The sequence below is a fragment of the Harpia harpyja genome, chromosome Z (assembly GCF_026419915.1).
Source record: "Harpia harpyja isolate bHarHar1 chromosome Z, bHarHar1 primary haplotype, whole genome shotgun sequence".
NCBI lineage: Eukaryota > Metazoa > Chordata > Aves > Accipitriformes > Accipitridae > Harpia > Harpia harpyja.
In genome coordinates, this window is record NC_068969.1 from 620,597 (window position 1) to 643,194 (window position 22,598).

At 44.3% G+C, this 22,598-nt stretch overlaps 1 protein-coding gene across 23 annotated transcripts in view; it reads left to right on the forward strand.

Moving 5' to 3' along the window:
- The first annotated feature begins 6,974 nt into the window (after positions 1-6,974).
- Positions 6,975-22,598, forward strand: part of CARD19 (caspase recruitment domain family member 19) — a 101,798-nt gene continuing 86,174 nt past the window's right edge. For 6 of the 23 annotated variants that reach the window (XR_008233595.1, XR_008233594.1, XR_008233592.1 and 3 more), the window contains exons 1-3: positions 11,635-15,167; positions 17,533-17,675; positions 19,641-19,794. Coding sequence is in view for 18 of the 23 variants with exons in the window: in XM_052777923.1 (XP_052633883.1) it covers positions 14,963-15,167; positions 17,533-17,675; positions 19,641-19,794 (502 nt within the window). In the remaining 5 variants the exon portion in view is untranslated. The other 17 variants (XR_008233597.1, XM_052777927.1, XM_052777926.1 and 14 more) reach the window with 14 other exon arrangements.

The following is a 22,598-nucleotide window of genomic DNA, read 5'->3' on the forward strand; positions in this document are numbered from 1 at the left end:
TGTTATGAATCAGGTATCCTCTTAAGACCTTCAGTTCTGAGGTTTCGGTTTTGAAATTCAAATTATTGTAGCTTGCTGGCGGGCCTAGAAATGCCCTGTTCATCCTGGCCATACTCACCAGAGATCAAAAACACGTGCTTGAACTTCAGCTATGTGGAAGTTGCAGCAAAGGAGCCTTTTTTTTTTTGTTCCTAATAAGCTCGGTTCTTCTATACATTGCAGCAGGCTGCAGCCCTGCGATGCACTTTGTAATATGTGCTGCAAAAAGGAGAATGGATATAATTCTCAACATTCATTCCAATTAAGTTCTCAATTCATTAAACTAATACTAGGCAATGTTTATCAGGACACATTTGTGCTGCGAACCATTTTGCCTGCAGTTTTTCGGTACCCTGCCAGACCCAGCCAGCTTCTGTACCCAGATGCACTCTTGCATCCCATATGCAGCGTTTGCTTCTGGCTGCGTGTGGGGCTGGCACCGGCTCCGTTGCCTCCACGCCACCAGCCCAGCTGCGGCCGCGCCAGGCAGCTCGCAGGGTCGCTGGCGATGTTTGGGAGGATGCAAAGGGGTCAGAACGATTTTGAGAAAAATGTGTTCTAAAGTCTTGGCGCAAGGCAGTCCCTAAGAGGGGCCAGCTAGAGGCCCTAGCAGGGTGCCCGCAAGTGGAAAATGAGATGCAAGGATGTGAAATCTCTGCACGAAGCTATGCACTCCGGCCGTCACAGCAGCAGCTCTTCCTCACTGCTGGCGTGGGGCTTTCTGGCAGGACAGCTGGGAATGGCTGGGCTCCGTTCGCCGGAGGAAAGCACTCCCGGGTCCTGTTTGAGAGCGAAGGCTTGAATAGCGTCAGTGGTGAAAGTCCGCAGGTGGATGAGAATAAAATCAAAATGTGTGAAAGGAGCATAGAGACAAACAAAGGCTGGGAAAACCAGCCAAGCATCCGAGATGCTCCTGTACATATGGCTGGTACATTAAAATTATATGCAAAGAATTTAAAGACTCTCCACATAATAAAAGTTAAAACTGAATAAGAATTACTAGTGCTTGTGGGACACATGATAGGACTAGGATCTTGGCATGGTAAATGATAGCTTGTTCCAAGTAGGACACATGAGAAGAAAGGTCTATACATTCTCTGAAGTTCAGCATGAGGTGAAATGCTCATTAATTAATGCCTGTGGTTGGAGAACAAAGGGCGAAGGAGCGTGGAGCATGGGCTGCTGGGCGTCCAGTGCTGTCTCTGCAGTTAGGAGTAGCTGGGAGAAGAAGTTTACTTGGGGAAATAACAGAACCATCTTTAATATTGGGTGACTTTATTTGTCTAATTCTCTGCTGGAAGAGTGTACAACCATGAGGAGTTTGAACGTATGTCTTGGTGACTGCTTTATTTCTGAAGGTGATGGGAAGTGGGGTGGCAGTTGCTTCTGACTATAGCAGGGAAAAACCTGTTAAAAATCAAAAGTGACATTTGGGTGAATGTGAAAATAAGTGACATTACATTTTTAAGAAGAAGAGGAAGAGCAGCAGAGTAAGGAAAATGGGCTTCAAAAAGGCAAATTTTGACATACTGAAATAACAAGTATAAAGGGTCTAAGCTGAAACAATATCTGATAGATGGAGCGCAGGAGAGCTGGCATTCACTAGCAGAGACTGTTTAAAGGCATGCCAGACAAACCTGATGCAGAAGACAGCAAAAAGTCTGATACAGCTGCCTCAGGAAGTCTGAGGACATGAAAATCAGAGTGGAAAAACTCAAAAAATGGAAATGTGGCAGATGACTGAGGAGCACCACAAAAAGAGGTGAGTGGAGCTCTTCAGAAAGGTAAGAGGTAATGTGAGTTACAGCAAGCAAGGGAAATGAAAGAAGAGAAAAACACAGTGGAAGAAACAGTAAAAGTACAGGTAAGGTATTGCTTGGGAAAAGCAAAAACGGACCAAGAGAGGACAACCACTTAATGACTACTTTGGATCAGGCATCATTGAAATGTTCACTGGTTAATGCAATTAATTTCAACACAGGACTGGGATTACAGCCTAGAATAAAGCAAGAAAAAGACCACCATATTAAGATAAGTTTGATTCCATGATGAAATTCTTCCTAAAGCACTAAGGAATCAGCTAAGCAATCATTGATACAGCTTCAGGAAACTGTGAAGGGACAAGGGAGGTCTTAGAAGATAGGAAAGGGCAAATTTTTAATAAAGGGCAAGTAGAGAACGTCAAGAAGTAGCAGAATGAAGGTGCGTCTCCAATATCCAGAAAGAGTGTAGGACAAATGATTAAACGATCAGTTTGCAAAGAAGGCACATCTCAACCTAGGATTAAACAGAGTTGTAGGCATGGGAGGGAACTGCTCTGTACTAGTAGTATCATGCCTGACTTTTCAAAAGCAGATAAGGTACACGTGTGAAGGGTGGCCCAGTTATGCTTCATCCTGCCTCTCTGCAGCTCTTCCGAATTTTCTTCCTCTTCCACATCTTTGTGATTATGTTAATTGGATTTCATGATTTAGCTCCCTGGCATTTTAATTTTATCACGTGACTTTAAAATGTGATAATATGATTGCAAGTCACTGAGTGAAATAAATTCACTTGTTGGGATGTCTGGGTGAACACACTGTGTGAGAAGGGAGCCCAGTTACTCTGTTCTACAGATGAGGCCAATCCGAGTAATGTTTGATGGGGGAAAGGAAAACCTTGAGATGACAAGGGCATTGATAGCCATGGGAAGCAACAGAGAACGTAGGTAAATTTACCATCTTTGTGCCAGAGCATTGGATTACTATCATTTATTTAGGCGTCTAACACAAGAGGCAGCGAAGTTACAACAAGATAAGGAAACAACACCCATACTGTTTTTGTAAGATTTGTGGCTCCGTTCCCTCTGGGACTGTGCTTAGTTTATGACGGCTGCACCCCCTGGAGTTAGCTTTATTGCTCATGTAAACATTATTTATTGTCAGAAGAAAAATAAAAGTGCTGTGCAGGAAGGAGATGAAAGCAGCTGAGAATCTCAAATAGACATTTAAAAACTCATATTTATTAAGTTAACCCTTAAATGTTTGCCAGCCAGTGGTTTCAAATGGATTCAGGCTCCCACTTCTGCTACAGAAGACTTGCATTTCCTTGTATTTTTATGGAGCTGATGGCTTGCATTTAAAGAACAAGTTAAAATGCTACAATCTCCATAAACAAGCACAAGACAGCCCCCTTCCTGCATGGATGCTTATAAATTAATTGATGTACATTACAGTATGACAGGATAATTCTTCACAGATTTAAAAACTGGCAACAGTGTTTATCAGAGCAATTGCTTATTTGCATTCCCTCACCCTGTATTTTAAAACTGTTTTCCTAGAGCAGGTAACTCTGCTAAGGCTGTTGCACTCGTCTGTTGTTAAGCTTTGACTGCTTGCAGAAAACCAAAAGACAGTTTTTAAGATCCTATGCTAAACAGGGAATGGTTTTGAAGCTAGCGGACTACTATTTGCTATAGGAGGGTATCTGATCCTTACTTCCTTTTAAATGAAAATTCATTCTTTGAAACAAAGGAAAGAATGCATTTGCCATGCTGGAAACCTGCAGTGCCTGAACCTGGGAAGTGCTGAGTGCTCTGCATGGGAACCCACTGAACCCCGTACCTGCAGCAGTAAGTCCTTACAGAAATACCTCCTGTGGGGAACACGTACTTGTATTTGTGGGATATCACAGAGTATAGTGTTGCCAGATCCTGTGATTTTTGTCACAAGTCTCGTGATATTTTCTTAAGCCACAAATGGTGGAGTTGGATGAATATGTGAAAATCACAGCTTCTATTTAAAAAGTGTCTCACACTTGAATTTAAAGGGAGAAGTTTCAGTCCTGAAGTGTCAAACAACAGAAAAAACACACACGTCTCTGAAGTTTCTTTGATGGTATTGACATGATTTGGGGGAGGCCTGACTCATGCATGATTCATGAATACTTAAGCTATCAATGTATGTATGTGTGTATGACCTTGACATGTCTTGAAAGAAAGGGAACGACTACATTTTGATCTTGATGGAGCAATGAAGCTTGGGATGGACACCAGAGTATCTACCGTAGAGTTAGCATTGCTCTCATGGAGACTTCCACATGGATTTTTGGCCATGCAGGCTTTCTCCAGGACACCTGCCCCTTGAGTATTATTCTGGAAGTCTCTAAAGATGCTGTTTTCCTCAGCATGCTCTGCCGCTGACAGTCTAACTTCTGGTTATGGGCTAGTATTGTTCAAAGTTTCCGTGAGAAACCCAGAGAAGAGGCAGGACTGTGAAACTGATGGCATGTGACAACCTGCAGGAGGTGGCCCATACCACTGGTCTGAAACAGCATGGCACGGGAAAGCAGGAGTCCTCCAGTTATACCAGACATTGGCTGTAAGAACAGGATATAAATGACTGATGGTCAGGCAGAGATCTCTAAAAATTTTGCTTCCAAAACATCCCAGTCATCAGTGATGTCTTAGAAGCAGAGTAACTAAATGAATCTGCTATAACTTATTGTCAGATGCAAATGGCTTTTGCAACTGTTTACTTTCTTTTAACAATGTCACGCAGCACAACTTTTTAATAACTTTAATTAAAGGGTAGATGTAATTGAATCTTCCGCTTGGAAGGACCAAGAAGAAAATTTGGCAACGTGCCAGCTGGTAGCTTTTGAGATGACTTACAGTTGCACGCTTTCATAACATTGATAGCACAGCATGAAGCTGTTGAACTGTGATACATATTTTATTTTGGTTAGGGATTTCTTAAGTGTTCTGTGGAAGTTTCAGGGAAGATCCACATAAATGCTACCTGATGACATCTGATACGGTTTACAAGTTATCTGCAGAATTTACACTACTTTAAATACTGTAGTGCAGTACTTCTTGTGCCCAGAAAAAACACCTGAGGCAAGAGTAGAAAGCAACGTCACAATGAGCACCTTGCAGGTGGAGGACCTCCAGCCAGAGCTGAGACCTGCATGCTCCTCTGGCTTGCTTCAGAAAGGTGGCTACACTTGATTGTGTCTATAGGCCTGTTTCATCTTCAGCACATTTAGTAACTGTTGAGAAGTTTAAGATCTTTCGGGGCGGGGGGGGGGGGGACAGTAGGGTAGGGTAACCGACAAATGATCAGAAGTCCAGAAAAGCTAGTGATATATGTTCAAAATATCCTTGGGACTTGTTTCCCCTCATCTTGGGCTTATTTCCCCACAAGAAACAGCTTGACAAGTCAGCCCACAGGCAAAAGCCAGATAACAACCTCCAACAGGGGTAAAGCAAGGTTCCTCTATGACATTTTAATAAACTCTTGCTACGGGGTGGAGCAGTACCTTTCAGATTTCAGGTGGTATTTTGAGCTACACCTCATAACACATGACTATGTAAAATCTGATCAACTCCTGTCCCCCTAAAAGTGATAACAAGGAACCTCATTTGTTTCTACCTTCAGTAACCTGAGCAGGTGACCTTTTCTACTTATTTTTTAAGGACTATTATGAAGAGAGAGATTATTGAGAGAGCCCATGTTGAAAGGCTCTTGTATAATTATTCCACAACCAATAGCCATTTCTATTGTCACTGCACCCAGAACGTATCAGCTGGTGGGAACACTGTGTAGTCCCCAGCACCCTGCACATTAAGATGTTTCAAAAGCCAGTCTCCATTCCTAGTAGCTAACGCTAATGCAATGATGGAAACACGAAACTCCTCTGGCACAGCAGCGAGCGAGGCAGTGAAAGTTCATCTGGTGTAAAGCAGAGCAGAAGCAGCTTGTTCCCTGATGCTATACTTAAGCATGTGTGTGTTCAGACTGCTCATGTGTTTCAAGGTCAAGGTCAAGGTCAAGGTCATGGAGTCTGCAGTGGCTTCTAATCCGTGCCCAGATGCTGGCCTTTAATTCATAAATCCCGTGTGTTGCATGTTGGCTGCATACCATCCTTTCTGTCCTTCCTGGCCCGTGGTGTCAGGTGAGGCACTGAGCTGGCAGGGTGATGATTTCCATGTGAGGACACCATAGACAAAGTGGCTTTGTTCTCTCCCTGGAGCTCTGCTGAATGTCAGTTGCCAAACCTGTCAGCTGTTTATTTATACACCTATTTTAAGGGGAGGATGCTCAAATGGCTTTATTAGCTTCCTGCCTTCAAAGAATTTCAATGTTTTAGGTTTTTTTAGAAAAAAAAAAATTAGTTGAGTATTTTTTCTCATGTGTATAATTTCATTTGTATTTTACAAGGGAGCAGATATTGAGCTAAGTGTGGTTTTGAACATGTATGTGAAGCTGGCTGTTCATTATCCCATGTACAACCTAACAGCCAACACAGTAACTTCTATAATATTTTCAAGATGATTTATGATCAGTATACAAGGGCTTATTCTATACACTGACTTTTCCATTGTGCCAGGAACAAGAGGTACCCAAGTTTTCCATTATCTGCATCATGTTCTTGTTTTACTAACACCACCAAAATTTTCAAGGATAGGGTGTCATACAGCAGAATCGAGGTGCATGTAATTCACTCATGTAATGAATACAAGAAGTTAAAACTGACCAGGGATTTCCAGACCTGTGGATGCTCCAGGCTGTGATTTCACCTGTCAATTCTGTTCACATCTAATACTTTGGCTTAGCTGGTCGGGGATAAAGAGCTGAGAACTTGCGGCACAGCTTCTGCCTTTGTGTTTGGAGTCAGAATCGTTTTTTTCGTCTCCTTCTAACCAACGAAGAAATAAAAGGTGATTATACCAATAAAAATACTATGACTATATGAATAAGACTGGAAAATTACCCATTCTATATGCAAAGCAATCCTAGAAATTATTAGCACAAAAAAATATATAAATCCCATAACTCTGAGTAAACAAACATCTTGGTTTTCAGAGCTGATTACACGTCCCTTAAAATCAACAGCAAACTGCTGCTGGCTCCCAGGCGCGAAGGAGCAGCCCCACATTTGCACTCCCGGGGTCTGTGCTCCCAGCAGCTGTGACCCACAGACACCCAGGAGGTCTTGGCCGGCTGTGCGCAGCCGGACCCGCTCCTTCCCAGTGTACTTTCGCTTCTCCAGCTTGCCAGTGACCTCTGCTCGTCCAGGCAAGGAGGACAACACTCCAGCTGCCCCGCTGCTATATGTGTACCGGGCACAGCACAAACCTGTGAAACCTATGGATGATGCTCTACAAGACATGTAAGTGCCTATTTTTAATGAGGAAATTGGGCAAAATGACCGGTCTGAAAAGTCCGAATCTGCAGGAACAAAAGTGCGGAGCCAGGAAGGGCAGCAGCTCTGACGGGAGTGGCCAGCCGGTTGCCGTCTTCCCATTTTTTTTTTTCCTTCTTAGAGTCTGTTTTTATAAATGATCAGCTAAAACTTGCTGAAGGGAGCTTAGTGTGTAATTTGAGCTTTTAAGAAATATTTCATTGTATTTTCTTAAACACAAAGAAAGACTTTGTTAAAGGAACTGCCTGCACTGTCTGGATTTAATTTGCTCCTAAAGAGATCCAGTCCTCTTCAGCTGTGGGAAAATAAGAAACCATATTGTGATTTAACAATTAACAGATAAAACAAGAAAACACTACATGCCGATGCTGCCAGGACAAGGGTAATATTTAGTAAATCAAATAATTCACTCAAATAAACAAATCAGTCAGTTTAGCAGGGGGGAAACAGCAATGGCTTTTGAGATTAGCTAACCAGGAAATACATCTGCTGTCCTTTAGATGCTGGGAAGTAAAACATTGTTGGGCTGGTCACTTAGCTTAGCCACTAAATTAGGAGATAGAAATCTGAAATGAATCACAGAGGTTCAGAAAGGAGTTGGGCTCTGTCGATGCAGCATGCCTGCCGTCGGCAGGAAGCGAGGGCTGTGCACAGTGCCACTCAGTCTCTGAACGAAAATCGGCGTTCCTCGCCTCAAAGAGCGTAAGGGTTTTGCAGCACTACTCGCGTACGGCTCATTGCTGTTACTGGTACCGAGAGCGTGTGTCCTCCCCATCCGGCTGTGCTCTTTGAATGTCACAGATCATACCGTGGGAGGGGATTCGGTGGCCCAGCTCCAGCCAAGTATGTGCCTCCCCGGGGACGTGCCCTGTGCATGGGACGGGTGTCCCTCTCCGCTGCCTCTGCCATGGCCGTGCGACTCCCCGAGGACCTGTCTTTCCAAGGCAAACCTAACAGTGATACAGCTGCAGAAGTCTTGCGTGCCATGGGCATGAGGAGGAGATATATTTAACCCTTGATTCTTGTTTCATTATCTGTGTCTATAGGACAAAAATATCTCCAGGCAACGTGGCACTGTATGTGGCAGCACTCCTGAATGACGGATTTTCACTTCCATTTCACTCCCAGTGCTCAGAAACAGTCTGCTAAAAAGCATTTAAGATTTGTATTAGAGATTTCAGTCTATGTCACATTAAGACGACCAGGTTTTCAGTTTTGTGGTTTAGGTTCTGGTAGCGATTCCAGGGAAACTTTTTAGCAGAGCACAAAATGCAGTGAATTCACAAGAGTATAAAATGGTCATAAAAACAAATCCTCAGCATGCCCATACTACCACTGCTTCTTAGTACTAGGCAACACCTCTTGCTGTAATATTTTAATATACATATGAAATAGTCTTAAAAATATGATGAAAGGATTATAAAATGACAGTTTCCTTTCCACAAGGTGCCTGTTTCTGTCACTACAATACATTGCCAAAAATCACTCTGATACAGGCATGATGAAGGTCTCCATGTGCAATAATAATAATAATAATAATAATTCAAAAAACTATTTTCATGCTGTTCTGAAGATCTGGATTCCTGAGGGTAAATGGAATAAACTCAGGATGTTTATACTCTATTCGTCTTCCCAAGGACACGCACCATAAATGTCACAGCATTTGACGCACTAAAAATATTTCAATGAGGTTTTTTTTCCCATGTTCTTACACTTTCTAGATAAAGAAGCTGCTTTCATTTGTAGTACGGAGGTATAGACCAACATTTTCAAGAGTAAACGTGGGGGTGCAGGTATCTTGTTTGTTAATGAAGATGCATATAATCGTGTGAGTTTCAGCAGTTCTCGCTGTGCTCACCAGGAAGGTCTCCGTGATGAGCTCCTCGGAGCCGCGGCACAGAGAGCACAGGGGTGTGCGATACGGTGCTGGGGTGGGACACCGCTAGAAACTCCACCCTGGCAGGCAAGGCCAGGCACCAAAACCAAAGGTGAGAGTATCAGAAAAAGAAATTATCTGGAAGAAAGCTTCAGGACTGTGTGGCTAACCCTGCTAGCTGGAATGCTGCCCCGGGACATGCTAGAAACGCCCCAGTACACCCCAAGCACAATCTCTGGGGTTGCTCTGGGTATGACACTTCCTCCGTGAGACCACCAAGTGGCAGCACTTGCAAACTTCCAGCAAATTCTCTTTTTTCATCTTTTTTTAACTCCGGCTAGCTGGAGCTGTGTCTCATAAGAGGGTGTACAGCATGTATCCAAGCGCAAAGTCAAGTCCTCGCTAAATCCTTTCTTACCTCCCGTTTGGCAACTCGTGCCTACCCTGTAGGCTTCAGAAGTCCCGGCCTGTCAGTCGGGACATGCTGACTTCCAGCTTCAGTGCTACAAATTCCCAAGACGCCACACCACTCCAAGCAAGGGGCCGTACCTTTCGTTATCTCTCTGTTTAACCAGTCCTGGTATATTGGTCTAGCTTTTACACGCTTGGGTTAAGATGGCACAGAGGCAAAACAGGACAAACCTTTCAGGATCTTGTGGACTAGTCGTCATCCACGCAATGGTCATGTTTCCTGGGTAAGGGTGCGTCTTGCTGCCTGGGGACTTGCTACTTAAGAGAAGCTGTTTCAGTAAGAAGCACCAGTGCGAGTGCAGTTGTGGGCTTGAAGCATTTTATGTACCAGTCTGGAGGCAGCTTTGCCTCCTGTGATTTTAATCTCTCTGGAAGATTTCTGTCCCTCTTCAACATAAACATTTTCTTCACGGTTTCAACACAAGTCATGATTACAAATCACCCTGTGCCTTTGCCATGCTAGAAATCCGCCTTTTCCAATACATTGTAATACACCAGATTTTGCAGTAAAAAAAAAAAAAAAATCTGCAGTAATAAATAATATATCCCTTCCTTTATCGTGATTTGCAAAGCTAAGGTTCAGCCTCGCTCCTCTGCAGCATGGATACCTAGGAAGGCATATTGTCCTCCACACCTCGCTGGGTAATTTAATGCTGATGAAATTTTGCGCTAGCAGGAGCTTTTAGAACGCACAGATTTCCTTGTACTTCTTACCTCATGAAGTTAATATATCCCAATTAATTAGATGCTCCACTGCAAGCTTTTCTCCGCTTGAGAGAAGTCGTCCCTGCTCCTTGGACTTGAATAACTACCTGGCAAACTTGCCTTCCGCATCAGCGCTGCATTTAACCAAACGTGTACGGCGCTGCAGCTCGAGAAAGACTACCGGTTGCATTCGGGCGTAACGAAAAGGTAGAGAGGGTGCCTCGAACAGTGAAATCACTTGTGGAATGACTCTTTGTGCACTGGGTGGTCTCCCGCCCGCCAGATGGGCAGGCGTCAATTCGCACCGTCCAGCGGCACCACCGCCCCGGCTGACCGGCTGAGCGCAGTCCGCCCGCCCCGGGCTGTCAGGGCGACCGCAGACCCGCCGCCGCCGGCAGCGCCTCCTCCGGGCCCGGCAGGCGCCGCCCCGCCCGGCCCGGCCCGGCCCCGCCGCCGTCCTCAGCAGGAAGGCCGGCTACCCGCCGGCGGGCCGGGGCCGCCATGGCCGGTGAGTGCGCGGCGGGGAGAGCCGGGGCGAGCCCGGGGGCTCGGCCGGCGGCGGGGCCGGCTCAGGCGGGAGGCGGTCGCTTTGCCGAGGCGGCGCCGCCGCTTCGCTCCGGGGGTCCGTGACTGGAGGCGGTGGGGTGGCGCCGCGCCGTTCGCGAGGGCGGGTGTTTTGGTGCCTTCGGCGCGCCGTACTCGGGCCGCCGTCGGCTGCGGGGGCGGCCGTGGCTGCCTGATGGCGGCTCGCCCGCGGGCCCCCGGGACGCCGCAGCGGCCCCGCGGGGGGACGCTCCGCGGGTGGCGGCGCGGCCCGTCCCGTGTCCCCGCGGCCCTGGGGAGCGGGCGCCGCCCGGCCGCGCCGCCCCTGGTGTGGGCGCCGGTTCCGGGCAGCCTCCCGGCGGCGGGGGGGGGGGTGTCTTACAGGGGCGGGTCGGAGCCGGCGCTGGGGTTTGCGGCCCCAGCCAGGCCCGTGCCCGAAGCGGAGCGCTTGCCTTGCCCGGCCGAGGGCGGCGGTGTGCCGTGCCCGCCTCCAGGCGTAGCCGGTGCCGGATTTCGCACCTCGGCACGCCGGGCCCACGCTGCGTGTGGGTGAGGAGAGACCCGCCGCGGAGGCCCAGCCTCCACCTTCCGCGTGTCGGGAGCGTGGCTCCGCAGCTGCGGTGCGCGCCGGCTCTCCTGGCTACTGATGGCCCCCTTGTTTTAGCCTTTGTACGAAGCAGCTCGGAGGACTGGGAGCGTGTCACGAGTGCCACGCCTGAGTATCAGGAGCATTTTAATATTTTGCTCACGGTTTTACCTTTTTTTCCTCTTCTGTTTTTAAAAGATATTTCAGGTGAAGATGAGACACTGAACTTGCTGTCAAAGGCTCTTGACTTCTGGTTACTAACTTGCCAGTAGCAGCAGCAGCGGGTGGCAGTGGGGGAGGGCGGCAAGTCGTCTTTCACCTCTGTATCACCGCTTCCAGCTCAGAGGAGCAGAGCCGTTGCTCTTCATCGGGGGTGCATTTGGTAACCAGTGCAATCTCATCATCTCAGACCATTTCTCTGCAGCCGGATTCCTTCTTAAATCCTCAGCAGACCTTTCTTGGGCTCTTGAAAGGGAAAAGCCAAAACCTAAATTAGCGTTAAGCTAACATTTTGTTGAGAGACTTTTCCAGCTCTTTGCTGAGGTGCTTCAGCAGGGAGTTTGTATGGACGGGTACAAATGGCAGGTCACGTGCCTTCAGGTTTTGGTTGTCAGCTTGCCTTTACAAAGTTGATGAAAGTCATCCAGGAGTTTTACAGGAAGTTGCCACCTGTGTTTGCGCTGCACAGGAGCAGATACCATTGAGGTTTTTGGAATTGATGTTTACAAATTATGTGTGTTGTTACAGAGAATGTCAGAGGGATGTGGTGGGTTTTGTGTCTGTTGTATTTAAATTTATCTGCTTGTGATGATCCTGTCTGTTTGCTTGGTAAATTGAAGGAGGCTTTTAAGGGAAAAACAAACAGAAGATGAAACCGTAATAAAGATGCAGTGGTGTCAGAGATGGTATCAAGAGTCCTTACGTAAATATTGGTGGAGTTATTAATTGGAAAGGTCTACCTGCCTGACTTAAGGCAGTTAGCAGTATTTATGCTCTTGGGGCCCAAGCATGGATGAGGGTGCTTATGTGTCACAGCCACAATGAGGAGAGGCTGATCGCAGCCTACAAATTTGAAATGCAGCTGTATTTATTTATTTACTGTGATAAACATGAGGTGGCAATGCAGACCCCAGCCTAAGGTGGCAGGTCTGTAGGGCCATGTGGTTTTATCCAGAAGGGCAGAGCAAGTAGATCACAGAGGAGCATATGCAGGGGACTGCGAGAGACAATATCCCATTAGACATTCCTTGTACAGAAAACAACGTGGGGTCTTTTATGGTAAGAATAATTAAGCAGAATCAAAATTACAAAGGGGTTTTTGACAGCCACTCTAACCTGAAGGTTAGGTTTTGTGTTATCAGCGTGTTGTGCCAGTGGCTAGTACCACCTTTCAGGGACCAGACACCTCACCACAGGCGTATGGAGCAAGAGTGCCAACGCCACAGCGCTTGTCTGATGTCCTGGCTGCTGCCAGGGTCTGGCGTGCTGGTGCCTAGGTCAGGAGTTGTCTCTGAAAAACTCTCGGTGAACACACTCTGCTGTTAAATTAGGAAGAGCTTTGGGAAGGGTGGCTGTGTCGCCCTTGATGTTTTTTCTGCAGGAGTGTAGAAGACAGTCTGGCATGTTACGGTCACATACGATCAGATTTTTGATGAGCCTTGTTACTTCCAAGAGCAGAATATATTTCAACAGCCTTAAAATGCCAGCACTTAGTATAATGGCTGGGTCGTTCTGCAGCTATTGCCAAAAACCTAATTGCCCATTTGGAAGGAAGAACAGAGATGTGTCATTTTATGAAAGGTTGCAATGGGGGCAATTTTTACCTGCAGGTGAAAAATGATGAGTGTGTTGCTTTGTTACTGTCATTTGCTGCTTGCGCATTTATCATCACTGTGTTTATGTATTTTATTCTCTGTTTGAGGAGCTGCTGGCTACAAATAACCAGTAATCTCTTGGTTTTCTCTGATATCTCTTAATTATACGTGTACTTCCTTTCCTTCTGTGTGTGCGGTCAGGTGCAGGCTGTGTATGTTAGCATGGCATGCATATGCTGTATGCCAGAGGCCTTTTGTGCTTTCAGTAAGAGAAAAAAGCAGTTGTGTGTGATGTGTCATGGGCTTATAGTAATTATAAGTCAATAACGTGAATCATGTTTTCTTCTCAACTGTCAAAAAACAGTTCCTGGGTTTCCTGCCTGTCTCTTTGACAAGTTTACATTTCCTCTCAGTAAGGAAAATACCGACCTTTTTTTAAGCAAACTTTAGGTCAGCCTCAGTGATGTGGTATCCAGTCTTAGCTGTATTTGCTGCCTCTCTTCAGTGAGGCTGAGCTCAGTACACTGCCAACCCTCCAGCTACGTCGAAGCCTGCAGACTCCTCCGCTGCAGCTACGTGCTTGAGCAAACCTGCAGCTGGGTCCAAAGCCTGTGGACAGGATTAAGCCCAGTTAGATTAATGTTCTGGTGGAGGAGAAGGTGTAACTGCCGTAACAGCAAATTACAAATTCGGAGTTAGATGCAATCCTCGTGCAGTCTGAGGGCTTTAAAATGCCTGGCAATGCCATGCCTATGCTGTAAGCTGTGGTTAATTGACCTGGTCTCCTGATTTTGCTGCTCTGAACTTCCTAGGCAAGTACCGGCTAATGGCACGACTGTCCTCTTAATGCTGGGGTGACTCCTGCTTAAAACCAAAATCTTAGCAAGAAGATTTTAAATTTTCCTTGCAATAACTGTCATCTCTTTGAGGCAGTGAGATAAAAGGTGGATAGGCAAAATACCCCAAATAGCTGCTCCCTAAATTCTTAAGACCTTGACAGCACATCAGTAGGTTGCTGCCATTGCGAAGTTACCTGGTTTGGGGTTTCTGTTACTTGAAAATGTAAATAATGGGCATGTTCAATACTATGTTCAATGCTGCTTGTGAACAGTGATTATAAAACCTCATAGCACGGACATGATTGTACACCCATAACTGGGCCATGACTGGCAGGGCATGGGAGCAGGTCTGTGCCATAACAAAGCTGCCACAGCTGCTGGGGCAAGCTGAGCATCGTGTGGTGGCTTCAAATGCACACGTGTGCTTTCCAGATACCCTTATCACTCCAAAGCAGGGTGCCACGTTCCAGCCGCTAGGATTGGTGGGGCTTTTTTTGTTTGTTTTCTTTAAATTTAGTAGCTGGAGCACAATTCTGCACTGGTGGGTGGTGTTGGTGGGAAGTTTCACTTCTCTGGTCTAGCAGAAGCCTGAAGGCAGTTCCTTGTGTGCTTTGGGCAGAGATTTCTCAGAGTTAGAGGCGAGATGAAACATTTCAGAAGAGGGAATTGAGATACTGGAAATTACTTCTGCTCTGCTTTTATTGAGCTAGTGTTGAGCTTGATAACCTCTCTTCAGGAAATTTTGAACCTTGCACCACATCCTAAATACTGAACTGAAGTCATTTGGAGGAGGTGAAGGTGCAGGCAGGTGAAATGTCTCTGTGGGGATGGGGAGGAAGCAGACTGCTTCATGGGTGCATCTTAAAAATGGAGCATCCCATAGGATGGGAGAAGTGTCTTGCAGATGCCTGAGCCAGGTGTAAGACCTGTCCTTGGTAGGCACAGTTTAGCAGTAGCCAGAGGGGCCAAGAGCATTGTCTCATTCTCTTCTCCTGCCTTTTGGCTTAGATGGGAAGAAGACATAGCCACCCCTGAAATCTCAGAGAGGCTTATGCCCCATAATACAGTGCACCAGCGCGCAGGTTTCAGATGGCAGCAAAAAGCCCTCGGTAAGACTGGTGATGGTTTAATGAGTGTGTGTAAATGAAAAGTGCCACAAGGACTTGGAGTGCTCGTGATTGCTCAGAAAATGATCTTGACTTAAATGCGATCTTCAGTTGGTCACAGTTAACTTCACTGGTGTAATTGCTGGTAATAGACTTCTGCATGCTGCCTGTGCAGGTATCGGTAATGATAAGGCAGCAGCAGAGCAAATAGCAGGGAAGGAGATGACACTTTGAGCCTGCTTTTATTTTACTTTGTATACTCATTCTGCCAGATCCTTGTCATGCTTTTAGCACTTGCTGTGGTTCGTTGTTTGAGTGTCAGTGGTATTTGAAGTTTAATTGCTTTGTGAGCTGTAAGACCCTGGTTTAATGCATGTTTTTTGAAAGTTTGCAGAGGGTACAGAGTTGTTGGTGACACTGAGAGTCACTACAAATCATGTAGCTGAGGCAGAAGAAGGAGGAGGAAGCTGCAGGGGTTGTGGCACTTCATTCCCCAAAAAGTATTTGCATGAACAGACACAACTTCACAGTCTCCTGGTCCTTGCCTCAGCCTTTTGTGCACGCCTGTGAGTTGATTTGAAGAGGAGAAGTTTGATCTCAGCCCTGAATCAGATAACATGGAGCTTCTTGCAACAAAAAGGAATTGCACAGCAAGTATGTCAGGGCAGTATGTTTCTGACAGTACACGAAAAAGCTGCCTTAAGAACAAGCTGTGGAAAAGTGAGGCATTAGAAACACATGGAAATAATAAGGTGTTCTTATAAAAAAGTAAGAATGTAACTGAAATCCTGTTGTGCCTGTAGAATTGCAGTTCTCTATGCAGCATGAATAGCTGTGTGTTCTTGTTTGAACAGGAGTGACACTGGCACTGGAGAAGTTATTAGTGTGTGATGGCCACACTGGGAGGTTTTCCTGAACCCTTTCCTGCAAATGCTCTTAGTCCTATAGAGATACAGAAAAAGGACAGTGTAATACAAAAAAACCCAAACATGATGTAGAAAGGGCAAGGGCTGTGTGTAGGTGCAGTGCATCATGCCAGAGTTTTCTGGCTCATTTCCTTCATTCTTTTGTTTATCTTCTCTAAATTGCAGGGAACAAAGGGCTGATGGCTATGTATTTTCTGGTAGCCAAAATACCATAAAACCTATGCATTTGCTTTAAACGGGGAATGTGGTGGGGGTGGCGGTGTTTTGTTTTTGTTTTCTATGCTGCTCGGTTATGAAGTCCTGTACTGACATTTTAACACTTATTTCAGACACAGTCATAAACATTCTCGTTCTGAATCTGATAAGGGCACAGTAACCCGTGGAACCAGCCTGTGCCTGTATCTTAATCTAGGGACTATAGACAAGCAGCTATAGGGAAAGCTATGCTCCTGCAAAATCCATTGCTGTCAAACTGGAATTGGTGCCTAAGCCAAGAGCAAGTCTGGATTTGTGTATTTGCAGAGGTTGGGGTTAATAGAAAAAGATGTGGTTTATTTGTATGTGTATTTGAGTGTACCTCCATGTTAAAAATGTACTGCTTTTTGAATGCCCTTTCTCCCCACTCCTGTGCGAAGTGAAGGCAGAAGTCCTTCCCTAAAAAACTTCATGGCTCTTTGGCAGAGATGCTGTTCCTGGTGTTCCAGTTCTGTTTCAGTCTGGGCAGTTTCTGCTGGGCAAGTTGCTGAAGTCTCCCGTTAGACCAAAGGCAGCAATAAACTCTTGGAGGGTTGGGTGATGTTAGGGCCAAATCACTCTGGCTCAGTCAGCCCCCGGCTTTGCCTGGCTGTGTGAGCTTCTCTGCATCCCCTCCCACCCCATGCTGTGCTGCAGTTGTCAGGTGCTAAGCAGCAGGCAAAGACCAGCCCTGTACTGTACACCAGTATCAGTAAAGTACGTAATCTGAAGCCAAATTTATGTCCTTTTACCGTTCTACATCAGAGAGAATCTCTCTCTGTGAAATACATATTTACATCAAAAAATAATAAAACAAACGCGTTAGTTTCAAACTCCATCATAATCTGACTTCATAAATGATAGAAAATTTATCTTCAGTGATTTAACAACTTTAGGACTGTATTTGATTAAATATCCATCAGTACTTGACATCTAAATAATTTAGAACCTTCTCCCTTTGGAAAGAGAGAGGCAGCACGAGTGACCAGCCAGGAGTTCAGAAGTGTGTAATTTTAAGTGGATGGGTCTTTGAAAGCATGTGGCTGTGTTGTGTTTCCCTAACAGATAGTCAGCTTTCCAAAATTACATGATGGTAGTAATTTTATTTTAGCTATTTAACCACTGTTAGGAAAACAAAATTTACAGAATTTAAAAATGGCTTGCTAATTAACTGGTGTGGTTTGTTCTTTGTATTATTTTATCTCCAGATCAGTCGTATTGTCATCGGCTGCAGCACGACATGTATTTTCTTACAAGCAACAGCCGACTGAATGAGCAAGTGGTTGATAAAATTATTCTTCAGCTTAACAGAGTCTACCCTCAAATTCTTAGCAATGCAGAAGCAGAAAAGGTAATTTGATGAATTTTACCATATCTCTGAATGTTGCATTTTTTTTGCGGGTCAGTAGCACGGCTGCCCTCTTCCCGACTTGACTCTTGGTGCCACATGCAGCCAGTCTTCCTCACCTCTTACTTGCTGACCAGTTGTATCTGGGATCTCATATCAGAGAAGTCACAGGGCTGGCACATTCCCTGTGCTGGGTGGTTTTGAGAGAGGGCACTCTCTTCAGCAGCAGCTTAATGCCACAGCCCCTGCCATGACGTCTGATGCCGTGCATGCAGAAGCATACTATATATATATAATATATATATTAAAAAACCGCTTATATATGGTTATATATATATAACCACTCCTTGGGAAGGATTGCACACATCATGTGACCAAATGCCCTGCATGCCTGCCTCCTCACATGAGTCGGTGTGGAGTGTTGTGTCAGATGATCTGTGCTGCATCCAGCTGTGTCCACAAAATCATCTATATTAGCTTAATCAGTTTTAGTTGCTGATTAATGGGATTAATAACTCTGAGTATTGGTAGAGAAGGGGGGCATTAGTCCTACCTATAAGTGTGGGAGCTGTGGAAAGTGGGTGGAATTAGTAATATCTTCCAGTGGTGCCACTATGTACGGAGGAAGGCTGCCTGCTCTGGCATGAAGCTTTCAAAGATGGGTAGCCATTTTTAGGAAGAAAGATTTTTTAAACTTGTGTGGAGTTAAAGTCAGTTAAAAGCTTCCTAGATCCTACTTATAACAGTTTGCACTTGCCCTCTGCTGACTTAATTGTCTGCACAAGGCTTGGGGTTTTGGCATACCAGTATTTTAAGATTAGGAAAAATAGGTTTAATTCTGTCATAATCAAAATCCATGGGGATGAATAGCATTTTGGTGATGTAGAGCAGTGCTAGATCATCAGCTGAGCCAGTCCAGCCACTCAGTTATGATAAACAGTGTGACACGCACAATTAAAGATTCTCATTCCCTCAAGAGCTTCAAAATAAATGCATAAAGAATCTGTAAAATTTAATTTGTGACTTCTGCACTTAGCAGACAGAAATGAACTGCTTTCGTGTAGGTCCAGGCAAGTTTCTGTCAACGCTATTGAGTGTTGAGGAAGCTTACAATCTCAGCTATATCTGGTAGGCCTTTTGTTAGAATAAGGAGTGTTGTATAAGGTATGTTGCATTCCTGTCCCCCTAGAGCAGGAATTGATCCTAACTAAGTATACTACAAAGGTTATCTACTGTACTGGTCTGAAATATGCTTTGCTGTGAATGGCTTTGGATGTTTTCCAGATAAGCTGAAATTGGTCTGATGTGTGTAAGACTTCATTCTCTTTGTAAGCTCTCCTAATATTCATCACATTTTGCACTACAGAAAAAAAGTGCTTTCTTCTGCAGCTGCTTACCCTCTTGCCTGAGTAATGAGAATTTGTACATCTTGCACTGGGTATGCAGCAGTTAATTGTGCTGGAAACAATGAAACATGTAATCTTGGGGTGATGAACACTCCAATATTGGGACTAATATAAGTAGTATAAAGTACCTTTTTGGGTGATCATTACTAGGCAACTAAGGGAAAACTTAAGAAATAAAACTTTGTAATAAGATTTGTTGATATTTTCTGTCAACAGCTGTCAGAATCAAATTGTAGGATACTAAGTACCATGCTAGTTCGAATGCAGAGAAAACATTAAATGCAGAGTAGCTGTCACTTTATCAGGATAGAAAAAAGAATGAGGGAAGGCAGAGGCAATATGCTCTCCATCAGGCAGTGCTGACCAGATGGAGCTCAGTGTCTTGAAGACAGCTGTGCAATGCATGTATATCCATTTTAGGTACCCCTCATTTTTTTGGCCCATTCTTTTAGCAAATATAAAACATGCTGTATATCTTCACTCCCTGGCATATTGTAAAGTGATGTAAAATTGATCTTCAGCTGTTGTAAGCTCTCTTCTGATAAGTGCTTTTCTCTTACAGTTCAGGAATCCAAAGGCATCACTCCATACCAGACTTTCAGATCTGATAAAGCACCTTCAAAAGAAAGGAGACAGACACTGTCAAGAGTTTTACAGGGCTCTGCAGATCAATGCTGATGAGCTGTATAATGACCTGCCAAGCAGGAAAATCTTGAGTAAGTTGATTTGTCAGTTGATTGAGTTGTGGATTTCCTCATCAGTGTATTACAAAACCTCATTGCAGATGAAGTTTAGGGTATTTAAATAACCTAAACAGGTTATTTAAATAGTTTTGGGGGTATACCTTAATTCCTTCTGACTGGAATTTTCCAAAAGCTGTAAGGGGTTCTTGTTATTTGTTGACTAGCGTGAGCAGTCTAAAACTCTTTGGTTGTTTTGAAATATGAAATATGTCTTCAAACAGTTTAAGTGCAACATTTAAGACAGCAATATAAGTCCTATGAAGTACAATTTCTCTTTTCATAACCATTGCTTCTTAATGGCTTGTTTGTTTCCTCTGTGTTTGTTCTTTGTAGCACATAAGAATATTACAAACCTCAAATTTGTTAAGCTCAAAACTCTGGTGGCCCAGAAGCTTGGCTTTCCCTCAATCCATAAATCTCCAAGTTGTGTCTAGTTTAACGTGAAGCAAACATTCATAGGTCCTTGCATGAACTGTGGTATTAATCACTTAGGATGTGTTTTGTGCAGCTGACAGGCCTGACTGGCGGCCATAAAGCTGCCCCCCAAATATAGGTGTATGAACTTAAGGACTGAGGCTCAAACAGATTTGATTCTATATTGCAAAGGAGCTCATTTCTTTAAGGGAAAGTATCAAGCCTGACTTGCCAACGTGGGATAATGCTTGCTATGTGTTGGTGGGGGGTTTTTGTTGTTTTGTTTTTTTTTTTCCCCTACCTAATGAACTGGAGAAAAGAACAATGTTCCAAATGGATGGGAAGTATGTTCAGGCATCCCGCATACTGAAATGACTTGAGGAGCTTGAGTGAAACCTCTCACGTTTAAGTTAATGAAGCTGCAAAGGGACTGCAGTTTAAGAAATCCTTGTAAAGTATCTAACAGCCCTAATGCTTCACCGGTCAATTGATTTCTAATTGTAAGAAACTCCACAGTTAGGTGCTGGGGAAGTTTTACACATGTGGGTCAAACTCCAGTGAGATTCAAACCATTACACCGAAAGTCCATAGGTTTAAAAAAGACAATTAGGCCTCTCTTATTTCTGGAGTGAAAATGGCATGTAAAATTGTAATTACCTTTGAAGATAATGCATTGTCTAGGTTCATTTCACTTTTCATTTTGAAGGAAAATGTTTGTATCTCCTCAGCACAAATACGTACCAGCGGAAGACTGCACCATTTGCCTACCTGCACGGGGAGGCTGCAAAATTACCCCAGGTCTCCACATCCATACCTGAACCCTCTTGAACTGGGAAAGTCTGGGCCCATCCCTGCCTCAGAATCTCAGATGAGCATGAATCCCTATTGATTCAGCCTCGCAGCAGCTTTAAGGCAGTGGTTTACATCTGATCTTCACCTTGCAGAAGTCATGCCCTTTGAGGGAACAGGCTTTTAAATCAAATAGTCTTGGATCTATCATTTTCACCTGGGTAGAGCTCGAGCAATAAATTTTTCAGCCAGGCTGACTGGAAGGCAGCAGACAGCCTTTATTAATTAAAAGCAACTTAAGAAGTCTTAGTGTAGTCACTAAGAATAAAATTTCAAGTGTGTTGATGGTTTAAGAGTTTAAGCTCTGTTAATGTTCAGTTACACCTTCTACAAGCCATTTCTGAAATTGTAGCTTAACATACGCGTACACAGTAGCCAAGGCCTGACTACATCTCATATAGACGGTCTGAATTCAGTTGAGTACTAGAAATAGCATAGCTGTGACCGAGTTCATCCATACCCCTAAAACTGACATTGAAAGTTGTGCAGATATTGCGAAGATGAACTCTCACACTGCCTCATGCTGTTGTCATGCCTGGACAAACCAGCTGAAAGGGGAGTCTGCATGATGTTTTCACTTATAGCCAGAGCATAAACAAGCTTATCCCTGCCCCTGATTTACGTGGTTACTTCTGAGAGCTTTTACTCAGGTAGCCACATGAGTTGGCAGGGTTAGGGCTTCTCATGTTCAGACTGCACGTAACAAGTACATGTTCTAGAAGTGCTTCACAGAAAAAATAGAGCTGTTTGTGGTGCCCTGAAACTGTTTTGCTGCTGTTGCATTATGCAAAGGGACTCCAGTAACCATAAGTCATTAAATTCTCTGTATCTTGGTACACTCTCTTTATGTTACCATCCTCAGAACCATAAGAATAATTAAAATAACTGAGTTAGAATGCTGCGACATGCTGAGACTCTGCAGTTTCCTTATATTGACCTGAGAAGGAAATAATAAGATGATTGTGTTAATATGTTTGCTGCTTCTTAGGAGTTCTGTAAAACTAAAACAAATGTCTGCATTGTGGGTTGAATGGTCGATAAACATCTGTGCAGCATTTTAAGCTAAAACCACAAACAATTCTGTTCTTCAGGAAAAGCTTCTTTTTCGGTATGAGGCATTATTTCTCATTTAAGTGAACTCGGACATTTTGAATATTAAAAGCATTGTCCTTCAGACCTCTAACATGTACAATTTTTATGTTACTCAAATGTTACTCATAGCAGTAGTTGTTAAATTTGTCAAATTTAGCACAGAGCATTTACCTAATTGACACTAGAGTTTCTAAATGTGAGGAAAAAAGGGAATCCCTAACATGGGGACTTTGTTCTAAGTGCAGATTGAATTGAAACAAGCAGCATTATAAACACCTGGAGAAATTATTGGTGAGGACACTGATGAACTATGGCCAGGACAGAGTTCTGTAATAGATTACATGCAGCTGTAGATACGAAAAATGTTTTCTACAGAGGAAATCCTTTCAAAGATTTCCTTCTCATTTTTAAATCAACTTTAA